Raw genomic sequence first — 12,335 nt, 5'->3', positions numbered from 1 at the left:
TATTAAACAAGGCGACCCCTTGTCTCCTATATTGTTTAATCTGTGCATAGAACCGCTGCTGGAAGCGGTAGAAGAATCCACCGATAGAATCAATATAAGCTAGAATAATAAGATCCCCATTTTGGCCTTTGCTGATGACATTGCCCTATTGGGGAAAAATAGTAAAGATGCTCAGAAACAACTATCAATGTGGAATGACTATGGTATCTCTGGAGAAAAAAGCCAAACATTCCAGGTGGTCTCAAAGAAGGACACCTGGAATGTGAGGGATCCAGAGATAGAAATTAATAATAAAAGGATACCCGCACCCGAGGAAGCCTTCAGATATCTCGGCGCAAAAATTGGACCGTGGAGAGGCCTACAATGCGGCATTATTATGCCAGAAATGTTATGTACTATCAAAAGAGTGAGAAAACAATTGTTAAAACTAGGCCAGAAAATGGAGCTTCTGCTTAAATATATATTCCCTCGCTACATATATAACATATTGATTAATCTACCTAGCGAGGGAGTTTTAAAATTTTGGACAATGAAGTCAGGCAGGAAGCCAAAGCAATTCTACATTTAACACCTTCTACGGAGGTTGGGTTGTTTTACACGCCCAAAAATAATGGTGGACTAGGGTTACCGAGGTTCGAACATCTTGCGAAACGCGGTACCCTTAAGAATGGAATAAATATGAAAAATTCACTAGATCCAGCAGCATCTAGTTTAATTAACGAGAGCACAGAATTAAAACTCAAAAAGATCGCTGTTACACCGGGCGACTCTCTGCCTGGCCCAGGTCACACACTGCGGGCCAGACGGACACCAGATGTCCGCTCTTCCGTACGGCGTACCCTCAATAGCCTTAAGCACCCGTCATAGTCCGAGTAACTTGCCTGCTAAGGTCCTTCAGACCCAACAAATGCCTTTTCTAAATCAGTTTCTAAAGACTATTGTTTACTACGGCTTGACACGGGGAGGTTAGTTTTTCTCACGTACGATGCTTCCTACTAGCAACTTCTATCGAGGGCGGTTAAGACCCTTCCTAGTTCACCAACCTTCGTTTGTCCAATCCGAGGCAATGTATACTGCCCTCACTTCCTGACCTAAAATGGCATGAACAAATCCGATGGTCCCGTGCGCTAGACACACCCATCACTAGCTTTCCTCCGACACAGCATCGTTACTCAACTTCTCTTCTTCTACATCGTTGGAAAAGTCAACTACTAAATCTAAAGCTAACGCCTAACATGGCAGTCTAAGTATAACGCGAGAGTCGGTTCTCGGGATTGTCGAACATACATTTCCTCCACTAATACATTAAATCCAATTATAAGAGCCATGCTCTAACGTACATATCTATCTTATCTTCGTGCGATAAGTGATTATCTATTTATCTATGCTCAACATTGTAATCTAAGTATTGGAAATATATTATTTATAATTCTGTGAATCACAGTGTTATACAAACTCAATCACCCCTATTATCTCAACGGAAATCAGGGGATCGATCAATTCGTGGTGTCGATTGTTATAATTGTAACGGGAATTTACGACTCCCGTTGACGTCTCTCCTCGCGATTACGTCTCTCCGCGTAATGGTCGAATAAACAATCGTCAACTCCCTGAGGATTGACCCGCCACTTCTGCGGACATCGAAAAGGCCAAGAGGAGACTGAAAAACGAGCATATAAAACAATGGGCCGACTTACGGAGTCAAGGCTACGGGGTGGCTGACTTCGCAAGGGAAAAACTTGGCAACGTGTGGTTCAAAAAGTACCACCTGTTGAAGCCGTCTCGCTTTATCGACGCTATTAAGTTGAGAACAAATACCTTTGGCACTAGAGTAGCTCTAGCAAGAGCTGACAAAAAGATCAACATAATGTGCAGGAGGTGTCATGCCCAACCCGAGACCCTAGGGCACATTTTGCGGCTATGCCAGTATACAAAGGGCTTAAGAATTAAAAGGCATGACGAGGTAAAAACTCTCCTCGTCAAAAAGCTTCAGGACAAGAACGAAGTATTTGTTGAACCTACTATTAAAATTAGAGAGAATCTATTTAAACCGGATCTCGTGGTGAAAAACGAGGAACGGTTTCTCGTAGTCGACGTTACCATCCGCTACGAGAATAGAGACTATCTCCAAAAGGCAGCCAAAGAAAAGGTCGATAAGTACTCGTCTTGTCTTAAAGAATTAAAGAAAAGATATGGCGTCGATGAAGGAGCCGTTCTGCCGGCGGTGCTTGGTAGCAGAGGAGCTGTAACATCTGAAACTATAAATAACTTGAAAATGATGGGGATTCCAAATAAGGATATAAAAACAATGATTTTAAACGTACTGAGAAGCTCTGTGGAGATGTGCAACATATTTTTAGATGAATAAAAGCATTCATTATTTATTTAATTTAATTTATTTATTTATTTACTTTTATTTATTTATTTAATTTTATTTATTTATTTATTTTCTAATTGTACATATACATAGAAATTGTACATATAAATTTAAAATGAAATAATTATTTATTTATTTATTAATGGTGGCTTTACTATTGACTACGTCAATTTTAAAGTTAACCTAAAATTTTAATCCTTACGAGGGGGTACTTCGGAAGTACGGGACCCCATTGGAGTTCCATAGGAGTAGTCCATAAGTTCATAAGCAGAATGCCGATATTAAACGGTGTGTTGCGGGGCCTTGGCGGGTCATGGGTACTCAGGAGCAGGGAAGACTTCCCTGCCCAAGTAAGATGATTGCCAGATGTCGATGCGTCTCCGCAGTACACGTTCAGCTAATCTGAGGGCCCGTTCTAAATCTTAAGATTTAGTTGACTGAAGTCCTTCAAACAGACAAATAATCCTTGTCCCAAATACGGGAAGATAGGGGAGACCTATTTTTTAACGAGCGTCGTCTCCCACTAACAACTTTCCCTCGAGGGTATCCCAGTGGTATCGTCGGTAACATTCCCGCCGCATCAGCGTGGGGAATAGTCCCCCGGATGCAGTGTTTATCGGTCGCGGAAGCGCTGTGGCGAATTTATCCGCTTCGGAGGGGACCATGGCTGAAAACCCGGCTATATTCACGGACATGACTTTGAAAATTATGGTGCCGCTGATGGGAGACAGGGTTGCGTGTCCGGTCTGCGAGAAGAAGGAAGTTCACCTCTTCTTATGACACGAGCAGACCTGGACGGACAAAGAGTAACGCCTTACGACCACCTTACTTTCTGAACGAAGGCTTTTCTCGACGAATCCGAAGATCTCGTGCCTTTAGACACACCCCATATAGTTTTCCTCTGTGGCATCATGCACACGGAAATTCATTCCTTGTTGCGATCTCATCGACGAAAAGAGTAACGCCTTACGGCCAGACGGACAAAGAGTAACGCCTTACGACCACTGAATGTTACGCGTTTTATTAACAAAGAGTCCGACTTAGATTTTGTGAGCGCGTACATCTATCATCCCGTTGACCGCGGATTCGTTATTGAACCTAGGATCATTGTCATTAGTTTCTCGAGTATCTAATTACCACGGTTACTTGTCCAATTCTATAATAATCATATTTATACTTGTAAATATCTTCTCTATTGCATAACAATAATGTTGTATCTAATTACCACGGTTACTTGTCCAATTCTATAATAATCATATTTGTACTTGTAAATATCTTCTCTATTGCATAACAACAATGTCTAATCTAAATGAAAATTTGTTACACGCCCCTAACCCTAATCATAATGTGAACCCGACATATATATATGGCAGAGATGAAAGAACACCGCAGCCTTTGGAATGTTGGATAATTTCGCAACATTGTAATCTAGATTTTATCATAGCTGTAATTAAGCAATTGTTGCTATTCAATCTGATTGTAATTGTTCGAGATTTGTGATAGCGAAATTGGACTCGAGGTGACAACTGGTCGCCGAACGTAGGTCACGGAATGAACGTTTTGCCTGACGGCTGTGATAGCGAAATTGGACTCGAGGTGACAACTGGTCGCCGAACGTAGGTCACGGAATGAACGTTTTGCCTGACGGCGGTGTGGAGTGGTTGTATGGTTCTCCCTAGAAATGTGGTTGTGGCGGCATACGGCTTTAAGAACGGGCCTAGCCATATGGGATTGTACCTCGGAGGTGTCAATATAATGGGACACATGTTGTATTAATGATCAAACTCCAGGAAACGATATAATGGGACACACGTTGTATTAGGAATCAATCTTCAGACAGAAACTGCCTAGTAACGGCGTTTGGAGATGCTTCCAACGAGTATATAACAAACAAATGCACTCGTACAGCGAGGAAAATTTCCATCAATTTATTATTCGTGCGATCGCCTTGGAGAGTGACACATCGAGCAGTTTATACGGAGCGTCTCAGTAATCGTATTTTGTGCCTAAAATTACTCTACGCATAGTAAAGAGTTATCCCGTTGACCGCGGATTCATTTGAACCTAAGAACATTGTTAATAGCGTTCATTAAACTCATTATTCGTTAAACTTATTATTCGTTAATCTTATTAATCGTTAAACTTATTATTCGTCAAACTTATTCTTATTATTATTATTATTATTATTATTATTATTATTATTAAATAATTAGCCTCGATGAAAAGAAAGTAGGTAAATGATTTGCACGAGTGCAGTTGGCCATATAATTAGTCGGAGAACGATAGAAACTAGATTGGCATATATAAACGCCTTGTACACACGAGATCATGCGATTCTAAGAGTTAACCGTCTCTTGAGTGGCTCTATACTTCGACGAATTTTAACAGAAGTTGTGTTTCGTACAATATACTCCGCTTATAGAAAAAACTTGCGATCCCTCGCGAGCAGTCAGTTTGTTTAAACTATCGAATGTGAAAAAAACAATTTTGATATAAAAAATTTCTTTCCAAAGAAACATCAGATAACAAAATATAAATTGATACACGGTGCATGATAGTATTCGAGTACCTAACTATCTTTTCGTTATCATTACACTTATTCGAAACGAACTTATCTTTTATTAACTGAGTGAAAGAAATTTAATAAACAGATAATTGAAGCATACATGTAAACAGATAATCAATAACGTTGCGTTTTATAAATAGTCGACCGTGTTTCTCTTGGTTCAGTAATCCATCATGTTTCGACTAACGATTGTAACGTGTTCCTTGCTATTCGCGCTAAGCGCGGGAGTGGATGTGGATTGGTACAAAAATATCATCGTGTACCAAGTCTATCCGAGGAGTTTCAAAGACAGCAATGGAGATGGTATCGGTGACCTGAATGGTATCACCAGCAAACTGGAACACGTTAAGGACATTGGTGCTAAGGTCGTCTGGCTATCGCCGATCTATAAGAGTCCACAAGTTGATTTCGGTTACGACATCTCCAACTTTACGGACATTGATCCAGATTATGGAACTTTAGCGGATTTCGACAAATTGGTAACTAAAGCTAAGTCCCTCGGGCTCAAAGTGGTCATGGACTTCGTGCCTAATCATAGCTCTAACGATCATCCCTGGTTCAAAAAGAGTATTCAAAGGATCAAGCCGTACGATGAATACTACGTCTGGCACGATGGCAGAATCGTAAATGGCACCAGACTGCCGCCAAACAACTGGCTGAGCAACTTCCAGGGATCTGCCTGGCAGTGGAACGACGTCCGCAAGCAGTATTACCTACATCAGTTTGCTGCAGGTCAGCCAGATTTGAATTATCGCAGTCAGGCTTTAGATCAGGAAATGAAAAACGTGTTGACTTTCTGGATGAATCGCGGAGTCGACGGTTTCCGCATTGACGCTATCAATCATATGTTCGAGGATGCCAAGTTCCGCGACGAGCCGAGCGCAAACAGGACCGATGTCCCTAAAGACGATTACGATAGCCTGGTGCATATTTACACGAAAGATCAGAATGAGACCTACGAGACGCTCCGGAGCTGGAGGGAACTGATGGATGAACACTCCAACCGTACCCGATCCGATCCAAAGTTGATTCTCACGGAAGCCTATACTACTCATGACCTAACCACTAAATTCTACAGTGCTGGCTCCAATGTTCCCTTCAACTTTATGTTTATTACAGAACTGAACAACAAATCTACCGCAATGGACTATAAAAATCTGATAGACAAGTGGGTCAATACCGTGCCTCAGGGTAGCGTGCCGAACTGGGTCGTGGGCAATCACGATAATCATCGTGTGGCCTCTAGATTCGGAAGACGACGAGCTGATGAGATTACCGAAATGGCGCTGATCCTACCTGGCATAGCGGTTGTTTACAACGGTGATGAAATCGGAATGATAGACAGACAATTCACGTACGCCGAAACTGTTGATCCAGCTGGTTGCAACGCTGGTCCCGCCAGATACTTTCTGAAATCCAGAGATCCCGAAAGAACACCGTACCAATGGGACAACAGCACCAGTGCTGGATTCTCCACCAGTGCGAAAACCTGGCTGCCCGTGCATCCAAATTACAAGACCCTGAACCTGGAAGCTCAGAAGGAGCTATATTACTCTCACTACCAGGTATTCAAAAGTGTGATGAGCGTGAAAAGGCGACCAGTCATCGCACACGGTTCCTTAAACGTTACCGTATACGACCAAAGGGTTTTGAGTATTACTCGCACTCTAGGAAATGACACTGTAATTGTTATGTTTAATTTTGCCAATGTACCTGTCACCGTAAATGCTAGAGCTGCCCTGCCACTTTCTCCTACTCTGATAGTTCATACCGTCAGCGTTGGTCCCAATCTTCGCCCAGGTACCACCGTCTTCACAAATTCGATAACTATTCCTGCATCTGCTACTGTCATGTATACTACTCCTAATATATTTTGGTCAAAGGATGAGTATGTTTGATTTGCATTTCTTTGCACGGTTTTAGCATTGCTGAAGTGTCAATGAAGTGTTATTAATGTAGAAGCGATCTAACTCGCAATAAATCTTATTGTATCCTATAATCTAGACTTTATGATTTTAATTTTATAATTGTATAATTTCCTTTATCCTTCTTTTAAATTTACTTCGATGTTTTCTTCTAGTGATTTTTCCGTATCTATGTAGAATTATTTGTCGCTAGTTCACGATTCATAGACAATAAACTTCCGACGCTTTCGTGCAGCTCTTATGAAAATATAACGATCCTCCAGCGTCACAAGTAGTGAACTTCTATAATTATTTTCGCAAAAAATGGCAAAACTACGCTGATATTAAATGCAAAATCCTGTTAATACGATCACTATTGTTTAAAACAAAGTGATTAATTATACATTACAATTTTTAACGCATCGCGCATCGTCGGTGTTGAACGTTTGTCCGATTAAAAAACTTAATCTCCATCTATGTATGAAATATTGAGAAGCGCGTTTTTTTACCACATATCTAATAAATATTCTAATAAATAAATCAACGAGTACATGTTAAAAGCGCGATAAATTACTTTGGTTTCGGCTCGTTATTCGGCTGAGTGGTAAATTTCTTCGAATTTCAAATGACCACGCACGTTGGAGAAAAATGTCGCTACACAATAAATTTAGACTCGCTCGCGAGCTCTGATTGAAAATAATTGATTAGAAACGTAGCTGGTCGCGAATGTTTCCAATCGAATTTTCTACATAGCGGATTATAGAAGAATCGAGCGCGATTAAAATAGACTTTCGCCGTTCTATTTCTTTTACAGATATACTCAGATATGAAGAAAAAGCATTACGGCTGCCGATTCATAACCCGTCAATCAATTGTCCATTTACGGATTTAATGCGATTGAATTATTTGCCGCAGAAGGTCGTTCATGAATTTTCGAATGTTCATAAAATCATTACAGTGATATTCTTAAGCCACGATGTTCGCGGTAAGGGAGTATCACGGTAGAAATCGGTAGAAATCACTTCTGGCAATCATTAGCTCCGAATGTTCCTCCCTTTAAACGTTCGTGCACTTTTAAATCTTACCTTTTTACGTAGTTAGTAATTTCATCAAGCTGATAGCTGCAAAAGGAAAGTAGAGAACATTATTTAATCATTCTCTGGAAAACACAGCGAGCGACAGGGAGTGGATGTGAGATCTGGCGAGAGGCAGTGTACAATCGGAGGTTGCATACGCATACAGGCCTCTGTAGGCAACCTCCAGTGACAGCATTGCGGCGCTACACCAATCACGTTGAATGCACATTTATCCTCCTGTATCTTGTTATCATTATTTCTCTTCTTCTTTTAGACATCGCCCAGACACTTGGAAGAGATGCACCCTCGGAAATTATATGTCGCAATCATCGTAGCGTGACTCTATACCTCTGAATCGGTACAGATTTGAAATTCAAGGTCAAACTTGGTCGCATTGTATTCCAATCGCTACGAGGACCACCTTTATCAAGAGAACCATAGGTCAAAATTCAATCGTTTTTCTTAATAATGATGTTAACGTTTCAGTAGTACTTGCAGCTATTTTACTTATGATATGAATATATTCACAAAGGAAATATACAATATAAATATTATGTTATTGACTATAATATGAGCATTGTTGATAAAACAACAAAAAGCTACGCAATAGCTCAGGGAATAGTAGAGGGTCACTATTAAATAGAAAGTCCAGATTGATGCGATCGGCTAGACCAACGATTTGGTGACCAAGAGGTAATACTGCGCATTCTCGTATCAACGAAAAACTAAAATTTCATTACTGTGTGTAACAGTAAATTAAGAGGGAAATTATTAACTATTTGCGTCGAATATCGTTCAAATATAAATAATTTGCATCATAACACTAGGCAGCTGATGATGCGGATATCAGCAACAGAACAATATATCACTATTGAAGTATTCTTTACGAGCTGCAGTGAGTTATCAGAAACATGGCACAGCTATTGAACTATGAAATAACATTATAAAGCACATCAAAGATAAAATAGATGCAAAAGCTATTGAAAGTTACATTTTCAAGTGAACTCCGTTCCATGAACTCCGGTTCCATGCAAGTAGAAAAAGATTTGAATTCCAAGGTCAAGTTTGCAGCATCCCCTTTTAACAAATTTCCACAGATGCAAAGGTCTAGAGTCACGTTATAGTGATTCCGGCACGTAATTTCCTTCCCGTACATGTACACACGCCGTATGTATCCACAACATGCTTTCACATCCCGTTGAGAATCGTCGTAGACATCGTTTTCTTTTGTCTACCTTCTCTGTCTTACCTTTTGCGCGTGGCATTTATTCTTCCGTCACAAGTATTAGGACGCCACTCGTCCACGATAAGATCAATCATTAGCAGTTTGCTCTCTCTCTCTCTCTGCTTAGTAGTCTGCCCTCTCGAGATCTAAAGAACAATCGTTGCGGTAAGTAAATGATAAAATGGTATCGACCGATCCGCAAGTATTCTGTTTTTGTTCCTATTGTGTTTTATTCGATGAACCGTGTCTGATATGGCGAATAAAAAGTTTATTCTATTCTGATGTTAACGCGTGCATTAACCATCCAATTTTTTGTTATCTACGATGCTACTTGAATTAGTATAACGAAGAAAACGGCATTGATAACGAGAAATTTATACATTGACGATGTATCGAATAAGAAAGTCTCTGGTTTTCGTGGAAGTACGCGAATTGTATTAAAATACTTTCCGTGTTAACTAAACTCCCTACAATTTAATTCCCGGCTAGGTTATACAACGTTACGTTGCAATCATTGCTGACGTTCCATCGTTCACACAGCAATCTATATTAAATATTTTGATACTGAACATCCTGCAAGCATCATCTTACTTGTTGCGCGGTAACTCATCAAGACTCTTAATTAGTTCTTTCAGTGCCTATTTCCTTCCTTTCATTTCACGAACTCTGAATTTTCGTGGAGACCTTACACTGTTTCAAAAGATTTCCTTGCGATGGAATTCTCCTTCATTATTTTCCTTTTCCTTGTCTGCTTTGCCTTTAACTACATCTCTCAAAGAAGAAAAAGAAAGAGGAGAATGTTGCACGGAGAAGAGTTCCGTGCATTTCACAAGAATCACGTGAAAATCATGCGTACACCGAGGTTTTCGCTTGTGCTTTCATTAATCCGTTAGGAAAGCGATATTGTCATAGCCCACAGCTATAGTTATCAGACGATGAATGTTAATTGCTTAAGAGAGGCTGCATTATTAAAAATCGAGACACATAACGAGCGAACTTAACTTAAATACAATCAAACTCACTCCTGTTCGACGCGAGAATTCTACTCTATTCTGACAATCCTTGACTGATTAAACGAGCCTCGTTGCCCGATGCATAGCCGGTATACGGTACATGATACGTTAACGTAACACATAATCTCAAAATATTCCTTACGCTCTAACTACTAAAACAAAATATTTTCGGTTTTAACAAATTCTTAAAATATTAAAATTTACAATTAATACTTTCATACTCGATATACTATATACTATACGCAACATACAACAAACGATGAATGTACTTCTCTTCGATAAAACGGTATCGGAAAAGCGAATGAACCAGCTCTACTGTCACAGTGAAAGAAATGCGTCGTAAATCGCGAATTGCGCGAACCTCAACTCTAGGCAAATGGAATTAAAAACACAAAAATTAAGGGAAATAAGAAATATGGCACATACAAATACTTTAATATTGTAATAAATCAATAAGCAAGTACACAACATTATTGTTGAACAGATTTAAAATCTAAGAATATCGAAATAGAAATAAGAAACAATAAGATGTCCACTGATACGCGCCGCATTGCGCGCGCCCTCCCACCACAATACACAGTGCAATAAGCAGATAATAGAAGCTGAGATGCTGCGATCCTCTCACACAGCATTTGCAGCGGCAAACAAACACACGCGCCAAAGTATGAAGTATTGACATCAACAAGATGACCACGTGTTTAGCAGAGTACGACCTGCCATTAGCTGAAACTAATACTGCATGAAGAATGTAGCAACAAGGACTTCTAAAAAAGGGTGACTTCAATAATAATTCCACGAAAACTACATCAGTTGAAATACTAATATTTCTGAAAGGACACCAGTAGAACGAAAGATTCCAGCGTCCGCAGATGAAATCACGTACCAAAACTCTGCGCTATCATGGAATAATCCGTCATGTGACATTTGGCCATGATAGTCTCATTATAAAAATAAATGTAGCCATTTAGAGACAGGGAGTTCAATAAAAATTTTGTAACAGTTCAGTAAAAATTGTCAAAGAGTAGTTCAGTCAACTGGGTTTCAGTTTAAAAGTCAGTCAGTTAAAGTCAGTTTTTAGTTATTGAGTCAGTCATTCAGTTTAGTTATAAAGCCCAATCCAGTCAGTCGAAGTTTTGTTGAGAAAGTCAAGTGCAGCTCAGTTCAAAATTTGGAAGAGTTTAGTTCAGTTAACAGTTTAAGCAGTTCCGTTAAAATGTATAAGGGTCCAGTTGAAATTTTGTCAAGTCGTAGTTCAGATAAAAGTTTGTTAAGAGTTCAGTTGGTCAGTTGTCAATTCAGTCTTCCAACAATTATGCTAACTCAGTACTATATTCCAAGAGTGCGATCGACCATACGTATAAGCAAAGTGAGAAGTTAAACATTGTAACATTTTCTTTTTCAATTTCGGACTTGTATCACTTCATGTATGACTGACATATACGACTTCAATAAAATTATTCATTGAATATTATTGTCAACAATTAAGACGATGTCAGAAATATTTATTTATTTCAAGAAAATTTTAGTCCTTCCCGTGCTAGTACTCTTGCACATAGCGGACTTATCCATTGTTGCATTCATACGCTAGGTAACGCTACCTATACGGTTACATTAACGAATTAAAACATCAAGGATACAACAGTTTGGAAATTCAAAATAGTGCTGCGCTCTAGAAGAGTGCGATAAGTTTTTGAATCGATTCGGTTGTCGCGGAAGTAATTAGAGCACAACGTCCTGGGATATTCGGAATAGTGTCGCGATCTAGCAGAGTACGACAAGTTTCTGAAATCATTCCATTCAGTCGTTTGCCTTGTTTCAAAAATAACAAATGAAAGTCGATATAATCGGTACAGTTAATAACTATTTGTTGCAAATATGGTGGTGGCAGCAACTACCGTTTTGACATAAATATAACTCGAGAAACATAAAATTCGACATCTAGAGTAACACAACGGTTACGAATACCGAAGATCAAGACCAGATCGTAACACCTGTAGCAGCACAGGAGTCAAAGGACGACACGAATCGAGAGTGACTCATGTTGTTGTTTTGCCTCGGGACATTAACACAGCCTTGACGATTGAAACGTAATGATAAATAAATTCCGGGCAAAACAATGTCGCCGCTACATGCAACCGTCGAATAAAGACGAATTTGAATTTTCCGACCCCCCC

At 39.6% G+C, this 12,335-nt stretch overlaps 1 protein-coding gene across 1 annotated transcript; it reads left to right on the top strand.

The window, feature by feature from the left end:
- Positions 1-5,098: 5,098 nt before the first annotated feature.
- LOC100749266 (maltase 2-like) lies at positions 5,099-6,943 on the top strand. The gene has a single exon (XM_003493555.3). It carries the CDS (start codon positions 5,117-5,119, stop codon positions 6,839-6,841), a length of 1,725 nt encoding a protein of 574 aa, XP_003493603.1. The 5' UTR covers positions 5,099-5,116; the 3' UTR covers positions 6,842-6,943.
- Positions 6,944-12,335: the final 5,392 nt, after the last annotated feature.

This window comes from Bombus impatiens, unplaced genomic scaffold, assembly GCF_000188095.3.
Source record: "Bombus impatiens unplaced genomic scaffold, BIMP_2.2 scf_1218, whole genome shotgun sequence".
NCBI classification, from domain to species: domain Eukaryota; kingdom Metazoa; phylum Arthropoda; class Insecta; order Hymenoptera; family Apidae; genus Bombus; species Bombus impatiens.
Note: the sequence above shows the minus strand (reverse complement) of the source record. Positions and strands in the feature narration are given on the sequence as shown.